At 42.2% G+C, this 26,604-nt stretch overlaps 1 protein-coding gene across 2 annotated transcripts; it reads left to right on the forward strand.

Moving 5' to 3' along the window:
* Positions 1–332: 332 nt before the first annotated feature.
* On the forward strand, positions 333–25,665 carry tiparp (TCDD inducible poly(ADP-ribose) polymerase). Of its 2 annotated transcripts, none has more exons than XM_023351395.1 (7): positions 333–546; positions 1,573–2,577; positions 12,584–12,773; positions 14,259–14,446; positions 18,774–19,073; positions 21,580–21,837; positions 23,792–25,665. In XM_023351395.1, exons 2-7 carry the CDS (start codon positions 1,598–1,600, stop codon positions 23,979–23,981), a joined length of 2,106 nt encoding a protein of 701 aa, XP_023207163.1. In that variant the 5' UTR covers positions 333–546; positions 1,573–1,597; the 3' UTR covers positions 23,982–25,665. The 2 variants fall into 2 exon arrangements, with proteins under 2 accessions (XP_023207163.1, XP_014326842.2); XM_014471356.2 differs by having other exon boundaries at positions 334–570.
* The last annotated feature ends 939 nt before the right edge of the window (positions 25,666–26,604 follow it).

A 26,604-nucleotide genomic window follows, 5' to 3' on the forward strand; every position in this document is an offset into this window, starting at 1 on the left:
TCTCCATGGTCCTGCTAACGACCTCGTTATCTGATTCATGTGTGCAACAGCAGAGACACATCTGAAAGTTGCAGGATACTGGATCTGACATCCCTATACTACAATAGTACAGAGCTGCCCTTATATACAGTACATACTGTATATTCCCAGATGCACTTTTCGTCAAGAGACGTACAAATGTGCATTTTTAATCGTTTGTAATTTGCTGCATTATGACACTGGAATTAAAAGCCCCCACCCCCCCCCCCACCCCCCCACACACACACACACACAGTGTTTGCAGCCTCTATCTGCGGCCACCAGACGACTCTGCGTACGTGCGTTTGAAGCGAAGCTCCGCCCCTGGCAGGTTAGGGGGCGGAGCCTGGCGGTGCGGAGCCGGGGCAGCCAGGCAGCGCGTCTTTCGCTGCGGCTGTGCTCTCCTTCTGTCGTCGGGTGGTTTGCTCCTCTGCGCCTTTTCTGTCCTGTCCTGGATACAAAGAGAGGAGATAAAAGACAGAGCATGAGAGCGACGAGGGAAGCAGCAGGGGGACACCAGCGACCCAGGTCTGGGCTCGGACACTACTTCTGGTACTAGCTTGTTTTATCCGGACTGGATCTGGAGCTTTGCCCGATGTACACACTGGATTTTGACTATGAAAAAGTGCCGCAAACGTGGGGAGAGGGGTGGACTTTGTCGCGCAGGAAGCGTATTATTCGTTTTAGCCTCGGAGAATGAAGAAACATTGTCTGTGGGGAAGCTAGCTAATGGGGTATTTAAATAGCAGCAGCAGTGGTTCTCTTATAACTATTTCCCCCCTTTATTTATTTATTTATTTTTTTTGCTATCCTTGCGCCTGTAAAATCCGATAGTTCTTCACCAGAACGAAAGTTGCTTTTCGGCCTGTGGAGTGAAATGTCCTCGGTGTTTTGTGCTGCTCTCTGCCCCGTGTGTGTGTCTGTCAGCTGGAGCCTACGTGCGAACTTGCTCGGGCGGTGATGTAAAGCGGCACGTAGTCTGCAGGCCCCGCGTATCGGACTCCCGTGATCAAAATATAGTCCCGGGGGAGAGAGAGTGGGGTTTTGTTACACTCCTGATTTTATCGCTCCTGTGCGGATACGCAGCTGTAATTTGCAGGCATGACGTTAGCCGGAGAGCAAAACGACTTAACGGGGGGAAAAAAGGGGACGTGTTCTCGTTTGACATGATTAATCTGAGGCTCAACTTCCCTGCAGCGGGATTAGGTAATATTTTTCCTCTTCGATTTTCCAGCCTTTCCTGCTCCGCCAACGAGAATCGGTGTAACAGGCTGTTTAGAGGGACTGATGTGTTATGCGGCTGCTGCGGTGTTGTTCCTGTTTTTAATGTGCGGGGTCAATCTGGGATCACTTTCCGTAGATAGCGGGGGTTTCGATTCAGCATATAGACGACGGAGGTTTTCCTTCCCAGGAAAGGAAAGCCAGGGAGTGTTTGGCATAGTAGCTTGCTCAAGCAGCATATTAATCTCTGCGATGACTTCACCTTGGAAACTGAGATTATAGGATTACGGCTGTTACCTTTGATGACTACCTCATTCTCTCTTTCTCTTCCAGGACCGTCCGGGTTTAGCAGGAGGACATGGGTAAAACTTTGCACATTCTCCAGAAATCCGCAGAACGTGTGCCGACTGCAATCTCGCTGGATGCGAGTTTAAATATGGACGAAGCGGAAGATTTCACGGAGCAGCCGATCGTTGGGCTTTCGGACAAAATACCTCTAGTGAAACCCTATTTCAGGAAGAAACAGAGGAAATTGGACCACAAATGCCTCCAACGCGCCCTGGACCCGATACTGACTAGTTTATTGAGCACGGATACTCTGGTGTCCGGGGATGGGGTGTTTGTTCCCCGCAGCCAGCCGGGCAGAACTCCGGGCACCCTGTGCGCGGCGGCGGTGGTGAAGCAGAGCTGCGTGGGGCAGGTGTGTCTCAAAGACCCGGCAGCCGCCGAGAATGCAGCGGCTGCGACCGGAGTCCAGGGGCTGATGAGCCGGGACGTCGACGTGGAGATAGCCGATACTACTGCGGAGCTAGAGGAAACGGAGCGGCCCCAGCTGAAAGCTGGCCTCCGAGCTGCGGAGAGCGCAGAGACAATCCCACCCTCAGAGAGGGATATACCTCCCATAGTCACACCCCAGGTTCCTCACCAGGAGGGGAGCGTCATCAAAAGCAAAGACCTCCTAACCTCTGGCGCTAAAAGTGTTTCAGTGAAAGACTCCTCTGCGATCCAGGACCCCCACTCCCAGCTCCTGCAGCCAGACAAAGGGGTGCTGTTCCAGAATAAAAGCGAAGAGGCCTCCCTGGACCTAGTGTTTGAGCTGCTCACTCAGCTCCAGTATCACACGCACCAGTCGGACTCTGTAGACATTTGTGTGGATTTCCTCCAGGGACGGTGTGTTTTTGGGAATGACTGCGCCCACCACCACACCGTGCTGCCCTACCACTGGCAGATCCGCAGGAGCAACACTCAGACATGGCAGAGCATAGCAGACGATTCCCAGGAGCAGCTGGAGAGACTGTACTGCAACCCAGACCAGGAACAAGTCCGGCTCAAGTTTCAGTAAGTATCTGCACAGGAACCTGGAGACTGTATTGGCATCTGAAGGTACAGCTTTGAGTAACAAAAAACCCCAACAGTTTCTGGATATTAACACAAAAAGTAAAAACAAAAATGTATACCCAGATAGATTTCATTTAAAAATAAGAAGCAACAAATTATCCTATTGGTGCTAGTATTATACAAAAGCTATAAAGTTGTTCATAACATGTATTTATTGGTATTTTTATGTTAATGCATAGACATATGGAAGAAATATATTAAATTAAGGAATAATTTTCAAGTACTGTATAGAGTAAAACAAGAACAAAGTTGATATTAGCTTGATAACTACATTGGCTGTCTGGTGGTGGGGTAGCAAATAGATACACCAACTGCAGTTTGCTAAGAATCATTTTTAAAAAGAAATTGATATTTGAAAAAGAGTGCTGGGTGGGCCTCCTATGTTTTAAACATCATGACTGACTACACATTTCACAACTCATTTCCAAACATCTATATTTGTATTTCTTTTAGTGAGGGAACCTTCTTTCAGCCATCTTGAATGACTGTGCAGCAACAAAAGGGGGTGGGACAACTCTTATGTTACAGACAACCAGAGAAATATAGGAGGAGTGTGCAAAACCTTTTTAAAACCTTGCTATCTGTAGCGTGTGTAAAGTGATACAATATCACATTTTTTGCCCGTATTTCAAAGCAGCAAACCAAACTGTTTCCATTTAACCTAGATCGTATACAACAGTGTAACATTATACGTCTGAAAGAAACCCAGTTGCTGTTGACATGTGCAGCAATTTATCCCCCGGTGGTCGTGATAAATAGGTATTTGTGACATGGCAACAGCGGAGCAGAAAGCTCATAGGCTGCCTGTAAATTGTCCGCCTCTTCAGGCTTGTTGGAAACAGTAAACCTCAGCCTCAGTTCTGTCTTCGGTTTCACCATTGGCCGACAGACCGAAAGCATCAGCTCCCCCAGCTGTTGTGCTAACGGCCAAGTAAACGTTACTTTGAATGTACATGTGTTATAGGTCGCATTTTGTCCCGGCGTGTCCTCTGGTTAGCGTGCACCCTGTTGTTGCTCTTTATTTGAGCAGCTATCGTGGCCTGGCAGCCTGATAATCTGCTATCTGTTTCCTGCACTTCCCTGCTCCCAAACCCCCCAAACGCAGCTTTGTGATTGGCCAGCGCTCCAACCAAAGCAGAATTTACAGCCCTCATGAACTTTCCTGACCCGTCCACCCCCACTCGTCAGATACACTGTGTGGTCAGTGACACAGTCTCGCTTGGCAGCTTGTCCCCTCATGCACAATAGGGTGTACATTTGCACTCATACACACGCACACACCCATACACACACTTTGGCGTGCAGACGCTCTCACGAACTGGCTGCACGAGTAAACCGAGTGGCTTGCACTGCTCACACGCACGCATGCCTTTTAGTAGAGGGAGATAAACCTACCTTTTACTCTCACGCACTCTGTGGAGAGATACACTTTAATGCAAGCACTTGGCAAACCCCAGCGGGGTGACATAGAGGAGCATGTGCTTCCTGTGAAACTGTGCTGCTCACAAGCAAACAATGGGGCCGCTCAGCAAGACGCTGACCTTATTCTAAACACAAGTTTCTTTATTATCTGCGTGCTCCCATTTACAGGGATGCTTCTCCAAATTGAGCCCATTTTAGTTTTTTTAAATTTTTTTATTCATGTTAACGTTTAATATTTTTTTGAGTATTATATTAGCATAGTTAGAGGCGCATTATTTCATCATTGTCTCCTCAATCTTTCGACATAGCTAATCCATTGAGGCAGCTCTCTGTGCTTGTTGTTGTTTTTGGCTTAAAGGTGTTCACTTATTTGCCGCTTCGTCTATTAGCTTAACTTGTTGGTTCATGTTTCCAGCTGAAGGTGCATTCAAAGCACACACTGCGTCACAGACAGGATATGCACCTGGTGGAGTCAGCCTAGATTTTTTTTTTCTTTTTTTCTGTGACCTTTTTAGTTCGTCAACCTCTCACACAATCACAAAGGACCATCTGGCTTGCTCAACTAAAACTCCAGCTGGAAATAAAAAATGTCTGGGAAAAAATGCCCCCGCATTTGTTGCATGCTTGTTATTATTGCAAACAGGGATGAATAATATGGATGTTTGTTGTCACAATATCTTGTTGTGCATGTAGTGTCATAAAGCTAAAAATTGTGATTAAAAAGTATTTAAAGGTTCTTCAATCTTTCCGGCAATACATCTGTCTCTGACTAGTCAAAGCCCTGCAAACATTACTTGACAAATAAAACATAGCTAATGTCAAAGGTAATGTCAAAGGTTAGGTAATGCTATACGGCACACAATGATTGCATTCAATCATACTTTTCAAACATACTTATTGGCACTTTCAGTGTAAGAAAGAATAGATCAAAAAGCAAAATTGGTGACTCCCAACATTATTTTTTTGGCTTTACAAAAATTATTAGTTTGTCATGATAAGAGTAAATTGCTATTTCTTTTAATCACAGTACTTGTTTTCCCTCATAGCAATACTTTATAATAATTGTCACCCCTTAATTATAAAGATCTGAGTATTTTGCTGCTCAAAACCACTTATGATTATTTGTGATTTGCCACAATAGACATGGGACATATTACAAATTTAGATTTTTATTCCTGGTTCTTATGAGGTATTTACAGTATTATGGTATTGACCCAAATTATAAACACAAATGCATCTTATCATTTTTTTTTTTGAAAGCAGAAAACGGTGCACTTCTGATGACCACTGGTAACATTTTCAAAAGGTCAAATTTTTCTTTATGGTAAATTTGTAGCGGCCTTCTTTCAGCCAGCTGACTGACAGGAAGTGTTGCGGTACTCTGATGCTTTCTCTGACTTCTCCTATTGATAATAGAAATGATATAGCTGTAAATGTTTGTGGTTTTGAAACCATTTATTAAAATCTAGGAATACTTTTAATACTGACAACAAGCCAGACTCGTAATTAGCTGCAATATTTCAATATATATTTTTTCAGTCCTGAGTCTAAAACAGGGCTGCACAGTGGCGCAGTTGGTAGCACTGTTGCCTTGCAGCAAGAAGGTCCTGGGTTCGATTCCCGGCCCGGGGTCTTTCTGCATGCGTGGGTTATCTCTGGGTACTCCGGCTTCCTCCCACAGTCCAAAAACATGACTGTCAGGTAAATTGGTCTGGTGTGAGTGTGTTGTATGGTTGTATGTTCTGTCTGTCTCTGTGTTTCCCTGCGACAGACTGGCGACCTGTCCAGGGTGAACTCACCCGGAATGTTAGCTGGAGATGGGCACCAGCACCTCCCAACCCCACTAGGGACAAGGGTGTAAGAAAATGGATGGATGGATGGAGTCTAAAACAGGTTGGGTTGTTTTACAAAGGTCGAGTGGCAACATATCTGATAATGATATTCAGAGGGTGTGGGGTTTCACTTGTTCAGCTGTTTCATTCAAAATACTAGTTGTTTTTTAAACGAGTATTTTTGTTGATTGTAATTGTAAATGTTAGGAGTGCAGAAAGGTGGTTAGACTCTCTCTGCTGGATGCCAGTGTTTCCCTTCTGTTGAGGAATCTGACAACGAGTTTCTAAATTTACTGTAGATTTGAGGCTGAAACTGGGGAGTGGAGTCATTAAACTTTGGGACGTTAACGCTGATAAAGTTTTGCGTGTTTGGGTGTGTGTGTGTACGCGTGAGTGTGTGAACACCCAGGTTACTTTTCTTCAAACACACAGCCCAGCCTGTCTTTTCATGCACGCAAGACTACAAACGCAGCATGAAAGTATCTCCAAGTGATAACATCATTAGTGATGTCAGGGAGAGCAGATGACTCTTGAAGCTTCTCTGTCGGTATGGCAACCAAGGCCTGTTTTTGCCTTCTTATACTGTGCAGCCACGCAAGAGGAGTGGGCAGGAAAAAAAAAAGTGGATCTGCATCTGGTTAAGTGCTGCATTGTTGCACGTACGCTACAGCGTGCGTCCTGCCCTGATCCTTTCCCACATGTGTGTGTGTGGGAGTGTGCGTGTGTGTGTGAGCCATACAACACATAATCCCATCCATATGATGAGCAGGAGTGGAAGTCTGAGTAATCCGTGTTAGGCATGAACTCAGCAGGAAGTAAGAATGTCACAGTCAATCCCGTGTTGTACATTGACTGTATCTCATATTTGCTGATGTAAGTGACTTGTGTCAGTTTTTATTTTCAGCCGTGTATAAACCCTCCAGCACATCTCCCGTAACTAGTCGGGTTTAATTGAAATAAAACCAGGCGGCAGTCAACAGAATCTGAATGCGTCTGAGTTTTACATAGCCACATTCATGGGTGTGTTTGAGCGAGCGTTGGAGACAGATTCTTTTGTCAGCCATGTGATAAAAGCCTTGCTTGTCATTAACTGACATAAAGAGTCACTGAGCACCAAGGGCAGAGCGACCTGATACCAAGGTGTGCGCACGAGTGCGTCTTTGTGTTTACATCGCCGGGGGTTTCCATGTTTCCTCGTTACCTTTAGTGGGGAAAAAAAAAATCATAAATGGGAATGTTTATACGAGCTGGTTTACACGAAAAGAAACATCGTTGAAAATGATCAGCCCGGGTAAATAGAGTAAATAGAACCTGTGTGTGTGTTTGAGTCCACAATGTGTCACACAGATCATGGCGTGAATCAGAGAGGCGAGGTCTGGGTCGTCCTGCCTCCTCTTAGTCAGATTGCCTCAGTCCCTCTATCGTTACCCTCTGGCTGGGTTCACAAATTCAGAAGTTTTAGTCATTGTGGCGTACATCTTTAGCATTTTGCTTCTGTTTTTTGTGGTTTTTCTTCACATGTGGCCTCTTGAGATTTTGAAATATCAAAATATGTAAAAGCTTTGTCATTAAGCCACTTTGTTGTTTCTCCTTTTATCTAATCTTTATTATACTTAGAAAAACCTGTTCCAGGTAGCTGTGGGATTGTGTAACAACAGCGTCAATGCGTAGAAAAAGGATACCCTGAACTATGAGCTCTGTGATGTGATGGCTGACTGAGGCATGCACTTGAACGGGAACAATCCAGGAGACGTCAGACGCCGTTCTTCATGGCGTTTGAATCGCTTGGCATGAAAGTGAATCGGTCCAGCAGGAGGAAATAACACGACCTTGTGACATCAATGCGGTGGTGTGTGTGTGTTTGGGTGTGTGTGTGTTAGAGAAGACTTCGTCAGCAGATTTGGTTGACTGACTGACTTATCTAGGCGTGACTGGATGGAGTTTGCATGTGTGTACTTGAATCTATCTAAAGAATGTGTGTTGTAAAAGAGTGATCTTTTTTTTCTTCTAGTTTGTGACAATCATAAGGGCTAAACTAATGGTGGTATGCAGGTACTTCTGTGTGTACCTGTGAGAAAATTCAACCATATGTATGGGCGTGTGTGTGTGGTTCGACATGTAGGATCCAGTTGGACAGTGCGGCAAGTTTTAATCATCATTCATCCGAGGAAAGACGTTGCTTAGCACATTTTTTCTCTTTCCCACATCACTATCTTGTCATCCATTAAATCAGAGTTAGAAGCTGCCCTTTGAATTTCAAAGCATTCTCTGTTGACCTACATGAATGCACGTTTGCATAAACTTAAAGCAGTCTGACATTTTCATCATGTTATTTTTTTTTTTCTTTTGGGATTGGCCTCAGCATCAAAAGCCCTGGATATGAGTGCACTTAATTTAACCGGTGGAATTTTATTTTTAGTGTGAACCGGTCTAGCAGCGAGGGAGGGAGCAGGACTCAACAGAAAGCTTTGAAAAAAAAAAAAAATCATTGTCTGACCTCTCTGGAGAGCTGTCTTTGTTTGACTGTGTGTCTGTGAAAAGAGGGTTTGTGAGTGTGAGAAACGGAGCTAATCAGTAAGGTGGAGAGTCTGCCTGTAAATGTGAAAAAGTTCTCTTTCTCATAATGAAACTTGAACCTTTGATCGTTCACACAGATTTAACCGCCTGTGTGGATGCTGCATCGATGTGAGTTGGGTATGGTGCTAGCGTGAGATTTTTCCAATTATGATGAAACCTTGTGTTAAAGAAGAAATTAAGCTTTTTTAAATCATTTTATTTGAACAAAACTTGAAAAAGTATATGAAATACAGAAAAGTACAACTGCTCAATTAACTTAACATGTAGTTAGTAACATTTATTTTTTGTTTGTTTGATTTGGATAAGTAAACCAAATATAGAGTAAGGATTAAAATTTTGTCGGTGTTTTTAAGTACTTATTTATATTATATGTTTTCTTCTCCTTACAGATTAGTAAGACTATCTGCTACACTCACATCACAGATAACTTACCAACTGCAGGTTTAAAACATTGTTTCTTTTATTAATTCAATATTTCTAAATTGCCTAGGATGTTTTTCTTGCAAGCAAAAGGAGACTAATAGTCTCATTTCAGTCAGCTGACCAGCAGTGCACAGCAAAACACAAACTCTGTGCTCCATACAATTGTCAGTTCTATCATTTTTTTGTAGTTCACCCTTAAATCAATTTAAACTAGAGATGAGCCAGTTAGGCTCTTCAGGGCCGATACAGATTTCCAGATTTCTGACCCGCTGTTATCAAAAGGCCCAGAACAGAAGAAGACTTCTTTCATTTCCTTTTGTGGATTCAACAGACTTGATCATTTGTCTGCAACAAAGCGTTTCTCTAAGTTTACCAGATTTCAAACAAACATCAAAGATGTACAGGGGAAACTGAGCGATTCGCATCACAGGCTGACTGATGTGTGCATCTCCACTCGAAACCAAAGGAACATTATGAGCAGATTTGAAACATTATTGGCATACTCTCACTCTCTACACTTCAGATAGTCAAACTCTTTCACTGTTCTGTCAAGTTTTGGATCTCATCTTTGCATAAGAACAAACAAGCTCATGCATCCTGTCATCAGACGCTCTGTTGCTGGTAGAAACTGTTCTGCACTGAGAGAGAAGTCTGTGCAGGTGCCTGCTAAGCACATTCTCCCTTCCTAAAAAACACAGCAGCGATGGTTTGAAGAGACCAAGAGAAGCAGCTAAACAGGGGAACATTCTGAGGTGTAGATGGAGCAAAACGAAACGGGAAATAATTAAGAAAACAAAACAAGTGGGAGAGAAGGAGCTGACCCGAGGCGAAGCAGAAGATGTACTGTCCCCCCCCCTCCCCAACTTGTTAGTGCCACAGTTGCAGCTTCTTGCCCACCTCACTTTTATCTGCCAGTACTTTTCTTGCTACACCAGTTACCATAATCCTGTTCCTTCTGCTTCTCTCTTTTGGTTCTGCATTCAGTATTCAAATGAACTGCTGTGTTTGTTTTTCCTATGAAACTGAAACAACCTCTAGCTTGTTGAATGCTGGAAAACAGCTTTCATATACAGAACAGAAAATCATTCATCTTCATTATCTCTCTTATTTTCTGGTAGTGCAGATATGATAGTCTGTGTCTTGGTTTTCAGTCACTGTTTTGTTTCTGCATGTGCTCATTAAGCAGCCTGCTCTTTCACTTCCTCTTATGGAGACGCAGTCGCCTCATGACTTAGCAGAAATTCAACCTATGATAACAGTATGTCCAGCTACTATTTATGAACCAGTGTGATTGTACGGTTTTGGAAAATGATTCAGGCTGTTTCGTTGTGACAGAAAGCATTGTCTGAGTCCCTGTAACCTCAGTGACCAGTAATTACACTTACAAGAAGGAGAACTTAATTTGTGTTTACTGCCTACCTATAATAACCTGAGGTTTCACTGCTGCGGGCGCTGCATTAACAAACAGGTTTGCACGCTCCTCCTCAGGTGATGCACATGGAAAACATCTCAGACTGACTACCACCTGGCATTCGTTCCACTTGTTGTCTTGCAAAATGTCAACTGAGGGCAGTCGGATTGCTGTATTGGATCCTTATTTACTCTCTGTTTCTGACTCTAACTCTGAATATAACAAACATAAAAACATATATATAACATAATGAACATAAAAAGTATAAAACAAATAAAGATCAGTATAATTTGACATTTAAATAAATAATTTGAAAAAAACCCAACTCTTTTGAAAAGCATATTTTAACAAACATAATTCAGTTAATTAAAAACTTATTAGGTGAAGGAAATGACTGCGTAAGTATTAACCGCCTTTAAAGCGGCCGACCTATTTCAGCAGAAGTCTTCCTAGTTTGGGTCATTGGTGTCCTGGTTAGTGAAACGGAGATTAGTGGAGAGCAGCTGGTTTGTGTTAATTAAGTTAAGTATGGAAACAGTCGAGTCATCATCGGTATTCCTGCTACAACATGAAGAGAAGAAAAAAAAACCATTTGGCTATTTAAAGAAAAGGTGATTAAAAAGTAGACTTCTGGAGGGAGGTAAAAGAAGTGACACGTCATCAAACTACATCATATGTTTGCTGAATACCAAATTCAGAAGCACATCATCTCCATCACAAATTATGGTGGTGGCAGCATCATGCTCTCAGGGTGCTCCTCAACAACAACCAGAAAAAACAAAAATGTTCTGAGACAAGTTGAATGTTCTGGATTTGCCAAATGAAAGCTCAGCTGTCAGTCTTATTGAGAATTAGTGGTTGGGCATGAAATGAGCTGTTCACACAGATTCGTCAGCAACCTGACCGAGGAACGGAGAAAACGGCTTACTTCACTCAGTGCATGCACTAAATACATACATTATATGAGTGGGTTGTGTGTTAATGAGGTCATTAGCTTACTCTGAATGCAATTATTTTGTGTTTATTTTGATTATGTTTTTAAATTTTATTTAGTGGGATTTCTGACCCTCTCATGTAGAGGCAGTGACGGGGTCAAAGGAGTACAAACTCATTTAATAAATTAGAATATTACTGAAAAGACCATTTATTTCAGGAACTTCATCACTAAGTGAAACATGCAAAAAGGTGTTTTAAAACATTTATTTCTGTTAATTATAACTTCCCACTTACAGGTATTGAAAACATGACATTTAAAATTACATCAGAACAATAAAAAAATATTTAAAAAAAACAGAAATGTGGGTTTAATGGAATGTATGTTTAATACTTGCTTAAAGGTTACTTTCAAAAGGTACTGATCTGACAAATGGGCCTCATTTGAACACATGTATTCTAATTTATTGAATATGATGATGCATGATTACAAGATTGTTGCCTCCTTCTGTTTAGGTAGATGAGTCTTCACTGAGTTCAGTGGTTGTTGGTTGTTATGTCAAAACCACAAACTTCAGTGCATTTTATTGGGATTGCATGTGACAGAGAAACACAAAGTAATGCCTAATGGGGAAGTTGAAGTAAAATTATGTGAGTGAAAAGCTGAAAACTGTGTCGTGCAAGTGTGTTCTCCCTCCTTTAATTGGATACTTCTAAATAAAATTATGTGCCTGTTGCTTAGAGAAGGCACATAATTAATAAATGCAGTGCGTAACTTAATCTCAGTGTGATCACAGCTGCTCTGCGAAGGCCTCATAGGTCTGGTCCATTAGTGAACATCATTAACATCAAGGAACACAACGGTGCTCTTAGTCAAATTACAGCAAAAATAAAACTTTTTGGCTTGTTGGTGTTTAGTGACAAAATGTTAAATTTAGAGATATAAATGTAAACATCACAGTGGATCTCCTAGCAGCCATTAACATTTCATTTCACTCATCATGGAGTCATTAGTGTGTGTTTTCAGGAAAATGTTTCAGCTGTCTTCCTCTCATGTTGTCCTGTTCCCTTCTCACACACTGCTGTCACCCTGTGTGACTCACTCTGTTTGAGCAACCAAAGGTTTGGTCGCCTCGCTCTGGGGCACATGGCTTGCATTAACGGCCACATGTTTGGTCACATGGCAGCTGATAGAAATATAAATCAGGACCATTTAACAGCAAGGTCACCGAGCCGCAGCTTTGAGGATGACTGGCCGGGTTTTTTTTGTTGTTGTTTTTCTTTCCTATAAAGACTGCTGAACCCCTGGTTGCTGGTTATTTTTTAACTGGAATATTTGTTTTTTCAGGGGCCGGGTGTTTCTGCTGGAGTTTGCGACGATGCGAGTGTGTGACCTGGAGTTCGACTGCGTCCGACGGCTGACCACTCCCCCCTGCCCTCTTCCCGTTCCTGCAGCGAACCCTAACTCCACCCCGAGCTGTCACACAGTGTGGAAGTACTACTGCAGAGACAACATTGGTTGGAGGGAATACTCTGAGGTGAGCCGCTTTCTGCGTTTGTGTTTGCTTTATTTCACACTCTGTGAACACTAGGCCAGTCACATTAACTTTGCTCGCACTAATCAATCTTCTAGCTGCTGTGATTCGATCAAGTTAGAAATACGCAAACAATCACTCTTGTAGACTAGGTATGAGAAACAGTAGCCTGGCGAAGAACCAGCTCTTTGTTCTACACTTTGCTTTGTACAGACGATTTGGACCCTCAGATAGAAAAATGATTGTTTGCTGGGGGCGTTAATTTTAAATGATTATACCCAGTTGCTAATATTTGGCTGTGACGTATTTAATGCACCAGCTCAGTGACGCTTACAGTAAATTGTGTAGAACCACAGCATCTTTGCCAGCAATAGAATGTCTTAAATATGCAGTATTATGTGTTTTCCATGCACATATTGGCATTTTATATTGCAATCAAATATCTGTTACCTTCAGTTGTTGTAAAAATGCTTCATATATCAAACATAACTTAAAGAAATTTTTTTTTTTTTTACATTTTTATTCAGATTTTCCAGTGCATGTCACATCTCACACATCTTACAAGTTACATGTAGAAATTCACATGTTATGTTCTAAAAAAGGGCTTTTGTTTGTCCAAGGTCTTAAAGAAAAGACAAGGAAAAACAATAGTAAAAATAAAAATACAAAGAGGAATCTCCCATTCATTAATCGTAATTTCCATCAGTTGTGGTTTGAAATGAATGTTTGAATTGAGGACCATTTTAACTTAAAGAAATTTGATGTTGGAATTTGACGCCTTGAATTTAGCCTCTGTCTCTTCAAGAAGCTCCTGCTCTTTCTGACACTACAATGATCCTCATTATGGCATTCACAAATGCTCTTAGAGAAGAGGTAGTTCATATGATAAACTCAGCAGACACACAGTTCAGCCAAAGTTTTTGCTAATTGCTGCTGCCGCTAGTCTGAAGGAGCTGAGTGGGGGAGTCGCAGGAGAGAGGTTCTCTGTGAGAGCAGGTGTTAAGGCACCTCCAAATGGTTGCCATGGGAGATTCAGGGATTCCTGAAACATGCATGAAAGAATCAAGGCAACTCTTAAGGGAATAACATTATGACATGACATGTAAAGCTCAAACAAGTATATTTTACATAACACTGCCCCTTTAAGACATTCCTCTTGCTTAACCTGTAATTTCTCAATATTTTGAAATGTGGCCAACATGAACTGAACGGCTTCGATCACTTGTTCCGCTGCCATTGTTGAACTACAAGCATTCTGTTCGCTGATTGACCCGGTTGAAATACTACTGGAGAAATTGAGTTCAGTGGGAGAAATTCCAGACGAAGCAGGGAAAGGAGATGAGAATTACTCATTATCCATATTTGAGTTTGGTTTTATTTAAAAGTAATCCACCTTAACCTCTGCTGGCTTTGCTTGACTAGCTGGACAGTGAAACAGATCAGTCTCACTTCTTCATGTCCTCTTCCTGTTTTTCTCCTCCCCTGCAGCCGGTGGTGAAGCTCATCGAAGAGGCAAGTTCGAGGGGTCTTAAGGAGGTCCGATTCATCACGCTACAGAACCAGTATATCCTCAACATCAAGGAGGGCTTCCAGCAGAATGCTGTCTTCGGCTTCAGACGGCAGATCAAGAAGCGACCCATGTTCATGTCGTCTGTGATCCTCACACCGCACCTCCAGTAAATATCACTATTCACTCCTGATCCAGTTTGTCCTGTTTAGGTTTGGAAGTCGAGCCTAAATCAGAAATGTCGCAGTCTGTCTGGCAGCGTTCACATTTCCCTGTCTGAGGGTGTTTCCACCAAACTGGTGTTGGCACATCAAATATGTATCATTTTTAATAAATGTCAAAATTTAAAAAAAAAAAATTTACCCTTCACTCCTACCACTATCATGCTGCATATTTGAGTCTCAGTAAACGTAGAAATTTAGCTTCTTTTTATGTGAGGTGGGAACAGTGATGCTGTGATTTTGAAGCTCATCTGTAACATTGTTGATGACTTTGATAAATGCGATATTTGTGCTATAAGCCTCGGTTTCATACAAGATCAATACAGGAAACAGTGCTCTATTGATCTCAGCCTCACGTCTCTCATGTTCGTCTGTTGCATGACACAGAAAAGAGCAGAAAAAAGCAGCTTTTACACAGATTTGAAGTTATGAAACCTCATAAATAATTAGGGAAAGTGGTTAGTCCTCAGCAGAGAGGTGAAGCTTAATCACTTTATTGATGGTTTCCTGCCTGCTGTTTTATTCTCACTTCTGCTTTCCATTGTACTCTCTGGCACATCAGCATAATAATAATTTATCTTTTAGTACTCCGTGTTGTCACAGAGCATCAAACTCTTGAGGTTTCAGAAAGGGGGGGGGGGGGGGGGGGGAAAGCGGTGCCTGGCAGTACTGCTGTGTAATTCTCACTGTTGGCTTTCTACCGTGTAACAATCTGTCTCCTCATGGCTCTCTGTGTTCCCCGGGCGTCCTAGGTCTGTGTTTAGGGACGTGCAGGCACACACAGGCCGGTACACAATGCCAATGTCACAGTCAGGGCTGAATGCTCAAAAGGCTCTGAACGCCACGTCCAGGTTTGATCCGTTTCAGAACGCATCGACAGCCGGAGCTGAACCAACACTTACCCCCGGCTCAGATTTTTGGCAAGTCAGACGTTGTCACCAGGACACAGGAGCTGTCCTTTGCAGGGGAAAGTACGCCTGGAGCAGACAAGATGTGAAATGAGATAATGAAGCAAATGAAAACAGATGAGAAGAAGAGGGAGGATCGTGGAGACAAAGAAATTAATGCTCCCAGTGTTGTGAGCCCCCCTCCCCTCTTGACGGGATTCAATTTGTTCTCACACTCATTTTCTCAAGCTCCGCTTCCCGTCTTTATAGCGGTGAAGAGATGTGCCTGCAGCCCTCTCCTCCGTCTTACTTTTTAAACAAGTGATACCTGATTAGAAACAAGTGGAGCCATTTCAGCCCATTTGCAGATTCTTCTGGTGCGGAGCAGGTTTCCTAGAACAAGCTGTGCCCACCAGGCCACAGCAGTCAAGAGAGAGCCGGAGAAAAAAAAAAAACAGATTATGAAGGCAAGAGCCAGACAGAGAGAAGAAGAAAAGAGACACACAGGCAGCGAGGGTGAAAGGGAGTGCAGCCGGAGAAGATCTAAATGGGTTCCAGACTCGGAGCTTCGGAGAGTCACGCTGATGAGGGAGAGAAACGTCACTGCAGGGAGCTGCAACCCAGATCCATGGCTCAATTGTTGGTTGCATTTGTCCATCAATAAATTGCAGTAGCTGCATTCAGTCACATGCATCTCAGTTCATTTATTTTTATTATTTTACTTAACCTTTATTTATACACGTTGTCTTGCTGAGATCCAAGATGACATTTACAACAGAGACCTGTTTTTGATCAAACAAAAAAAAGATTTACAAACACACCAACACAAATAATTAAGAAATTTGACTATATTAAATAAGCTAGTTAAATAAAAATATGAGCTAAAAACAAGAGAAACTTTCATTGGAAGACTTTTGTTCATTTGAATGATTATGAAAACCTAAAGTTCCATTTATCAGATTATTAGAATATCTCATAAGAAGAAACCTGAATTTACGATACAGAGATATTAAGTAGAGGTTTACTGATTGAAATATGTCAAAGTAAAAATGTATTTTGCAATAAAGCCGGTGGTTTCAGTGACGTAAGCCAATCAATGGAAAGTTGAGTGGAAGAAAAAAAGTTGGTAAAAAAAAATGTACACAGCCGAGTCAGAGACATGCATTTTACGTGGGTTCAGGAATGGGAAGACCAGACCACGTCCTGGTGGTTCATGGTGCTTATAGAACAGAAGGCGTCGGGTCTGCAGGAGAAGGGGAGAAGCCCAGAATCCACAGTCAGGGATGTGTGAAGCCATGTCATCTGACGGTGTTGATTTGTTGTGTTCTGACAAGGCTAAAGTCAATGCAGCTGTCCACAAGAAACTTTTAGAGCATTTCCTTTAGCATACCTATCCTAAACCGCAATGGAAATTCATACAGTGACATGAAAGAAGAAAATAGAGACACTACAAGATTACTAAGGGCTGCTCTTAAAGTTTTAATGGTGAAATAAATCCCCTAAAATTCCCAGTAAGGGAATTATCACTTATCAAGTTGGATAAATCTTAGCCAGTTAATCGTCCTTTTAAGTGACCTAAGCCTAGAAAGCTCTTTCTCCTTCCTGTCCTGTTCCTTCCTAATCACGCCTCCTTCTCCTTCCCATCTCTCATTCTTGCCTGCCTCCATCATTCTTTCGGCATCTGTCCCTTTTCATTTCACACTTGTTTTCTGCAGCAGCCTGTCTGTGATCTCCTCAAAGCGCCGAGGGAATAGAGACTTCGATTGCAGCGCAGGGAATGAGGGAGGTGGTGGGTGTCTCTTATTCCAGACCGACAAGATAAGAGAGAGTGGAAGAAAAGAGACGAGAATAACTGTCACACTACCTCACAGCCTCTTCATAACACACACACACTTTCGTATGGATGATAGAGCTAACAGCATTTACACTTAGAGGGTGATAACTTGACAGGAAAACTACTGTTACTGACTCAAATGCCAGACGTGGTGGAGGACTTTTACTTTTTCTGCCACTGCGATGACAGCTCCACAATTGGCATTTTCTTTCTTTTCTATCTTTTTTTTAGCCCCCCACCACCCCACCCAGTCCTCCTTGTTCTCATCCTCTCTTGTTTGGTTTCTGGGTTTCATTTTCGCACCATCCTGTTGTGTCGTTTGAGGGTTGACGTGCAGCGGCGCCGCCCTGCAGTTTGGATCTGTCACGGCTGGCAGTCGGAGGGATGCGATTTCGAGCGTGCAGCAGATGGAGGGTTTTGGAAACGCTTATGATTGGAAACAAATGGGCGCATCGCTGTGGAAAAGTGTAGGCATAAAGTTGCAGATGGACGTTTGCGTGCAGACGTAGCAGTGAGCGTCACCTTGGCTTTAGGCTTTTACTAATGACTACAAACTGCTTCTTCTTCTGGTGCAGACAGTCTGGAGCAGTTCCTCCTGTGGGGCTCAAATGTGAGCATTGATCGGTGAAAGACCCAGTTCTGCTTTGACTTTCATCTTAGCTCAGACTGGGAGCTGTGGTCACCGGATTATATATCAGGCACCTAATTCTGTGTTTAATGAAGCAGCTCCAGAATGCAGCAGAAGGGCTTTTAATAAGGTGCAGCAAAACGGAGCAGAGTAATCATTCCTGATCCGGCCTCTGTTGGTTTGCGTGTGAATTCTCTGCTGGCAAATTTACAGAGATTTGCGAGTGATGTTCATGGATAACCGAGAAAAAGAAACTTTAATAAGTTTTAAAAAGCAGTTTTTTCTATTCACAGGCTCATTTCTCTGTAATAAGAACTGGGTTACATACAGTTCTAGGTAACTGGGTTACAATAAAATGCTGCTGCAGATTACAACCACAAACTATATTACCTCTGACTTTACTTTATTGGGATTTTATGTGATAGATCACATGATAGTAGTAATTCAGTGATTTAGAAATGTTTCATTATGTTACTGCAGCAACAAGATGTTGTGAAAACTCTTAACAAAATGGAGATTTGCAATAAACATAGAAGATATGATAGAGACCTGAGTGCTATGTGCAGTAAGTTTCTAGTTTCTTACTGTATTTTGGATTGAAGGTGATAACAAAAAAGGTATTTAGAAAAGAAACCCACAACCTCTGGATTGTGCTGGAGGAAGTGCAAGATGGGGATTAGACTGGTCTAATTCAGTGGAGGTGCTCTTGGTATTGCTTGGTTGGTACATTTAGTTTCAGTGGTTTTCCCTTATGTCCTCTTCTTCATTTTTAATAAACAAGAAACTCATGTCTCAGTTATTTATTCTGCATTATATATAGCAGCTCACAGCGTACTCTACAACTATCAGGGCTAACAGAGACACTTTGTGGTTTTTAAATAAAGTTTATTTCCTCTAAAAGACCTAATGTTCTTTTTCCTCTTCAGGACTTTGGGTGGTCTCTCTTTACCCGCTCTCCCCTCCACGTCCGCACCTGCACCCACTCCGATGGACGTCTCCTCGTCACATCCCCTCTCGCCGACATCAACCAACCCTCCTAGCCTTTTTCCAGAGACATGGCTGCCCATGCCGATGAGCCAGGACTTCTTGCGGGTGCCCGTGTCGCGCGAAGACCGCAGCTACAGGACGGTGTACAGCCTGTTTCACAAGACAGTATCAGAAACCAAGTTCAGGATCATCAAGATCCAGCGCGTCCAGAACCCCTTCCTCTGGGAGAAGTATAAGAGGTGAGGAGTTGTTGAATTAAGCAGAAGATCATTTTGTGTGTTGAGGTGAGAAAGTTGGATGCTGGCATGTCTGCATGCATGACATCTCTTAAAGCTGTGGCAAAAGGTTTTGACACGCAACTGGTTTTTCTGTTGTTTACCTGAACTCATCATCAGTTCCTGTGTGAAACTAAGAGGTATAAAACTTTAGAAACCTGTCACAGTTGAGAAATTCTACCACATTTAAAGATGTAGCCAATGTTCTCTAACAAACCCCTTCACACGACATCTCAGATTATACTGATCTTAAATTACACAGGGGAATTTATTTTCAGTGTCAGGTGAAAGAGGGTTTAGAGTTAGAAACAGATCTGCCATAGAGGTGAAGTGCTGCAAATGTTTTCCAGTTTTTGAAAGTTTTCTGTAGAACCTGCAACTATCACCTAAATACTAAACATTCTCAAAATGTGCCTCTGGAAGCTCACTCTTTGTTTTTTGGAAATCACAAATGGCAGCTTCACTTGTCCTAAACCTTCCATGCACATTTAAAATCAGGTCATAATCAGATCTAAAGCCAAACGAGAGAAGAATCAAGACAAAATAGGCCAAATGATGCCAGCTGTGTGGGACTTCGTGAGAACGCGTTGACAGTGGTGTGTGAACACAGCAGATGGGGAGATGTTTGGTGATGATGATGTTCCTGTTGTGAAGGCAGCGGGCTAACCGCTGTGGTCGAAGCAGGCCTTCTCCTATCAGCTGCGACAGTTGAACCCTCCCACACCGACCAGTACCACACGGTTTCACAATGACTGCCGGTGTGTGTTTGTGTGTGTCTGCCTCGCCACCTCTGAAAGTGATGCCCCCTCACTGGTTCTCTCTCGATTTCCTTTTCCCACAGTCTGCCTGCTGCAGCGAAACCATAACTTCTTGTTTGTGCGAGTTCATCTGCATGCGATAGCGGAGCGCTGCAAACTAAATTGGGGTAGTAGGAAATCGGGAGCGTGCGAGCGTGCGAGCGAGCAGCGCGCTGCGTGCAGTGTCATGTCGCAAGCTGTGGCATTGTATGAGTTCAAGTGTGGGTCACAGCCTCGGTGACTCACCTCGCTTTCTCCTCTGCGTTCCTTATTGATCTGCTTACATTAAAGAGGTGATGTGTACACACAGTGCTGGTTGTTCAAGAAAGATGAGCTCCAAAGTTTTATTTTTTGCAGATTCAGGGTAGGGATCAATAAAAGTAAAATGGCTAGACCATGCTGCATATAAGCGCTTCAGCCAAACTTATTTATTCATCTATATTCATCCCATTAAGAGTGATATACTATTTCTGTTCATTTTTTATGATGACTTTCAACTAATGAAAACACAAAATTCAGTTTCTCTCAAAATTATACAAGCACAAGAGAGCATTTTTATATCTATTAATGTTTCTTCTTGGTCAGGGTTCCTTTTACAAATATTAAGACATGGTGTTAAGTCCAGGTTGCTTTATTAGTGGACATCAACTCATCTGAATTGTTCCACCTTCTTCTTGACAGTAGTCTACAGATTCTTCTCTGTGGGGTTTAGGGCATATTAGTTTGCTCTCCTATCAAGTGATTGAAGCATTGGTATCTATTGGTACATTAGGCAGTGTGTTCCTGCTGGAAAATGGAATCTACATTTCCATATAGCTCATCAGTAGAAGGAAGCATGAAGTGCTCTAAAGTTTCCTGGTAACTGCTGCGCTGATTTGGACTTGATAAAACACAGAGCACCGGCAGACGACCTCGCTCCCTAAATTCTTGCTGATTGTTAAAGCAAATTGGATTCTGTGCCTCTTCACCTCCTTCTGACTCTGAGACTTTGATTTCTGAATGAAATGCAACATTTTATTTTATTTCATAAGAGGACTTTGGACATTAAGCTAAGATGCTTTTGTTGTCTCAGGTTCAGGAAGTGTTTTCAGCTGATAACTCATCAGTTGTAGGCCAGACTCTGGATGGATCTGCGCCTCCAGCTGCTTTTAATTTGATGGAAATCTACCATAAGCATCTGAATGGGACTATATTCACTATCCTCTCAATGCTGCTGTGAGCTCTGTTATGGGTGCTGCTTTTTAACAAATTTTTCTTCCACTTAACTTTCCATTACTATGATTTGATACATTTTGTGACTTACCCTCCTTATTGAGGCTACCAATGATTGCTAGACATCAGACAAGCAAGCATAAATGAGTAGATCATATGACTTTTTTTATTTAAAGTATATTCTTTATTGATCTTAAAATAAAAATATATATTTTTTAACAAATGTAATCAAAAGCAAAAAATGTATGAAATGTGATGTGTGTGTAATTATTTCACATGAAAAATTGTCACTTTTTAAATTAATGATTAAAATAAACTCAGAGTATTTTCATGTGAGATGCACTCATGTAGTATTTGTGCAAATGGTTTGTTTCATTCACGTTAGAACCAAATAAACCGTTTTCAGTGACATTTAGTGATCAAGCCCCATCTTAAGTATCCGCCTCTGTGTGCTCTGACAGGAAGAAGGAGTACATGTCACGCCGCATGTCTGAGATGGACCGGCTGCTGAGCGAGCGCCACCTCTTCCACGGCACCTCGGCCGACGTTGTGGACGGCATCTGCAAGCACAACTTTGACCCTCGCGTCTGCGGCAAGCACGCCACCATGTTCGGCCAGGGCTCCTACTTCGCTCGCAGGGCCTTCTACTCCCACAACTTCTCCAAGCGCTCGCCCAAGGGAGTCCACTGCATGTTCTTGGCCAAGGTCCTCACTGGCAGGTGTGTGTGCGCACGTCTACTCCACTGAACGAGATGGCTTCTGTTTTCAAAAAGCGTCACTTTATTCCACTGGTGGCATTTCACTGTTTATACTTTTCTACCAGACTTTGCTTTGAAGGGAACTGGATACATCATAGTTTATTAAATGCTAAATCAAGGCCATGGCATTTGCATGGTTTTAGTATCCTCAGTGAACATTTTGGTTTGACAGGTCAGGTCCCTTCAGGACATACTTCTTTCTGAACAGATTTTCTTTTCTTTTTGATTTTGATCCTACCTCTCCCCTCTCCACTTAACTCCTGCCGATAAAATTTACAGAACGCATCAACATTAATTTGGATCAGGAAAATCTTGAGGTTCTTTTCCATAAACCATCTTTCAGCCGAGCCGTGCTACTCCCCTTCCTTCAAACAAAAGTCAAATCCGCAGGCGCACATGTAAAACAGCTGATTTGGCTGGGCCCATCATACATCACCACCTTTGTTATGCCGAGGCAGACAGTCCATGGCACGTCCAGGGAATTGTGCAGCGGTTTGGAATTCACCCCCTCCCTTCCTTCAATCAAGCACACACAGGAAAATGCGCTCTTTCTCCAAGTCTGGGTTCAATCTGTTCCACATAACAGACGAAGGTTTTGCTTTCATACATCTACTCTCAGCCTTTGTCTGTAACTAACAGTCTTTTTACTTTAATTGGCTTTGTTTTTTTATGAGAACTGAAGTTACGATGCAGCGCTTCATTTCATTCATTTACATGGAGCATACATCCAAATTTTTACAACTTTTGCTTTTCAGTCATGTTTGAGCTTGTAGCTCATCTTCGTTCATTTCCCTGTGCAAAGTCAAGAAATGGGGGGGGGGAAAGCATGAAAAAAGTGGGAACAAGACAGATGGAAAGCAATGAATATACATATGGAAATTTGAACTCTGGATATGATGCATGGTTAAATGGCTGCTGAAAAAGAGTCTAGTGATGGAACTGAAATATGAGCTCATAAGATGTACTCATTTCTCAAATTGTCCAGTGAGGAGGACAAAGTCAGGATAGATGTTGACAGGCGTTAGCTTGCAAGAGATGTAATTTACTCTGCCTGTAATTTGTTATGAATGGCAAAGATTTGTTAGTCAAAGAGCTGAAACTCTGCAGCATTCAGACTGAAGATACAATCTCTCCTAGAGAGGCTTGCACCTTTTCTTTAAAACAAAGTAGAAGTGAATAGAAGCAGCTGAAAAACTCACTTCTCTGGATGAAATCTCCCTTTGTTGACTTTCTCAGGGATAATCTGAAATACAGTAACGTAACTGTAAAATGTTAGTCTGAAAATATCCAGTCAACCACTCAACCACTAAAAATCAAATGTACAATTCCACAAAATCAATTTTCCTGAGACTTAGAACAACACCCATGATTGCCTCAATGGTCTGACTTCTGACTGTAAAATTTGGTCTTAGATTTGAGTTGTTCCTTTCTTTGAAGCCAAGTTTCTAATTTCATAATCTTTCAAACAAAGAAAGTTCTTATAAGAAGTCCTTCCTCTGGGCTATTTACTTTCGTGAACCTCGCCCCGTTTCCTGGGTAAATGATCTTTGGGTGAAAAAAAAAAAAAACACCATGTAGTCACAGATCCATTCAACACGGGTTTTTTTAAAAGGTCTTTTTGTCAAGGAACTAATCCATGTTTTTGTTTACCGTAATGCCCGAGTGTTGCATTTGCTTTTAAGCCGCCAGTAGAGCTGTGTTTATGTCTGGTTTCAAGAATCTGAGGTTTCCTGGCTTTAGAATATATTTTTGCTTTAAAAAGCAGACGGTGTAAATTTAGATTTAAACACTCTTACTATTTAAAAGTTTATACTTCCTTGCCTTCAGTGGCACCTATTTCTTCCTTTTATTCCTGCAGGGTTCTTGTAGCACTACTCATATTTTTTCCGTCTTCTTTGTGTTTTTGCTTCTTCAGGTTCACCGTAGGAAACTCCTCCATGCGCAGACCTCCACCCATCAACCCTCGGGACCCCTCCAGTGACCTTTATGACTCCTGTGTGGACAACTGGGTGGACCCCCAGATTTATGTCATTTTTAACGACGACCAGAGCTACCCTTACTTTATTATTCACTACGAGGAGGTACCCAATACAGTCGCCATATAAGTCCTGCATCAGAGCTTTTGGCGTCTGTGCTTGCAAATGCTTGTGAGTCGCGGTCTGCACGCGCCCCGTTAAGGTAACAGATGGACTGGGGTTTTTATGAAGTTTTAAAAAGGACCAACTAAAACCAAATGATCCAACCAACTCTGTTGGAGTGTTGCGGTCCAGCGCTGCCCATCTGGTACTTTAAACAGGTGAAAGCAGACCAGGAGATGCTTGCAGATGTTCGGCGATTCGCAACGTCTGTCAACTGGACTGCATTAGACCAGATTAAACTGGACTAAACTGGATACTCAAAGGACAGCTTCTCTTGGTGTTAAGACTTGAGTGGACTTACCGCACCTAATGAATCAGGATCCCATGGATGTTCATCACTGAGCCAAAGCAGATTTGATTTGTTTTCTTGCTTTGGAACAAACACAGAAAAAAAAACCTAAACTTTGTCCCTTTTATTATTTAGGATTAATGTGTACATGAATATGTTTAGAGGACAAACACTGTCAGAGACGGTTAATATCCTGACTGTACTGTGAATGACCAGCTAGTGAAATTACAGCGTTAAGGAATCAGAACTCAGCCAATCAGATTCCTCAGTAGAGAAATCATAGTTCCTTTCACCCAGCCTCCTGCCCGTACATGTTTTATTTAAACTCTGTGCTGCGTGTTTGAACCTCTTGATCTAGTGGACGTTGATCTTGTGGCCTATTCATCCAGACAATGGAGACGAGTCTCACTGTAAACCTCCTGGAAGAGGATTCCCGTGAAACTGCTCCCAGTCGCTCGACTTTTCTTCACTCCCGGCTACATGGACCTTACCAGAAGGGCAGCGTTTCATTGGCTGATGCTCATTCTATGTGGTAGTCTGGCTACCACGTGCGTGGCTGTCTCACAAACTCATGCTTCCTGTTCGCTAAGTACAGCATAATGGCAGCACTGATACAACTTCTACACCTTGAAGCCTGTCTGCTACGCAGTCTTACGTTAGCTAAACAGATCAATATGCAATGTGTCTGTATCTGACATACACTAAAGATTTTATTTTAGCAGAAAAGGCTTTGGACTAAACCGTTACTCGTGTTAGCCACGCTAGCACCAAGTACAGTGCATCAGGCCTAGGCACACTCCAACATTTGCCAACAAACTATAGGAATCACCCACTGATTTCAAAAGTAACCTACAAAACGATGAATGCCCGACTTACCCAGCCTTGCAAGAACAATAGGCATCAGCGATCTTGTCCACAGCTATATTGATGTAGAGGGTGTGTGGATCTGCCGTTTTCCTCATCGAGCGAAAGCATTTTGCTGAGATGCGCACAATGTTGGAGGCGTCGCGTGGCTCAAACACCTTGATCTCCTCCAAAAAAGATGACATGAACTTGTTAGTTCCTCTGACCATTGTAGTAGCTGATATATTGTGAAAATCCGGTAGAAATGATGCACTAATCGAGTCAGAAATACACTGCAGAGAATCAGTCGAAGTGGAAGACGCCATGTTTACATAGAAACAACGCGCCGCGAGGCTTTGTTTGTGAGACTTGCGGCCACACGGGATTTTCTAGGTTGGTTGTGGGCGGAGCTTGGTAAGGTCCATTCTGGTTCCTGTCTGCAGGGTGACTGAAGAGTGTACGGTTTGACTCCTGCACAACGTGCTGCTGCAGTTGGGCTGCGCTGTAGCTTTTTTTGTCAACAAATCAGCTGAAGCTCATCTCTCTTAGACCGCTCTCTCACTCAGAGACAGTAGACCATTTTGTTTGTTGTCTTCTTTTCTTATTTTTAAGACAAACTGTACAGGTGTTCCTTTTTGTTTATATTTGAACTGTGTGCCTTTTGTTCATAAAAAATGTTTATTTATGTTAGTTTTAATGTAACATTGATTAAATAAAGAAATTAAAAGAGCAAACGACCAAACTACTGCTTTGTGCTTTGTTCAGCTCATGCCGATTGAGAAAAAGAGTATTTATTTAAAATAAACAGTGTTTTTATAAACCATTTTGAAGGGCAGGTACTTTTTTAGCATGAGGTCATTTAGTTTTCATTGAAACCTGAAAATGTTTGAGGTGTGAATAAATTTGCCATAGAATTCATTGTGTGATAAAATGCAACCCAACACTACTCCTTGTGTTTAGACAAGCTTAAAATTCTTGTCTTTCAAATGTCTTTTTATAGATTATTAGCAATATATTGGAAAAAAAATATGATACAATGTATAGCAATTCAGTTTTAGAGGAAAAAAATCTTAAAATTCTTGTAACCTTTATACAATATACATAAAAGAATGTACTTTTTAAAAATCATGTCTATCTCTGCAACGAGTAAAGAAAATAAATTGTAAAAATATTTTAAAGCTGTTTAAAAAAAAACTAAAAAACTTTTGTGCTTAAACGCCAGGCTTCGCTCTGAATCACCAAACTAATACTTAGTTGTAGAACCACTATTTTTCTGAGAACCACTTCACGGGAGTTTGTTGACGAGCAGCTGCTGGTACCTGTGAGCAGATCTTCCACTCCAGGGTGATTGGGCTACAATCCACCATTCCTCTGCGTTTCTTGGCCTTCTCCCAGAAACGGCAGGTCTGACGTCACTTCACAGGTTTTCTGTTGGATTAAGACCAAGGGGTTGGGCCT

Source organism: Xiphophorus maculatus, chromosome 18, assembly GCF_002775205.1.
Source record: "Xiphophorus maculatus strain JP 163 A chromosome 18, X_maculatus-5.0-male, whole genome shotgun sequence".
NCBI lineage: Eukaryota > Metazoa > Chordata > Actinopteri > Cyprinodontiformes > Poeciliidae > Xiphophorus > Xiphophorus maculatus.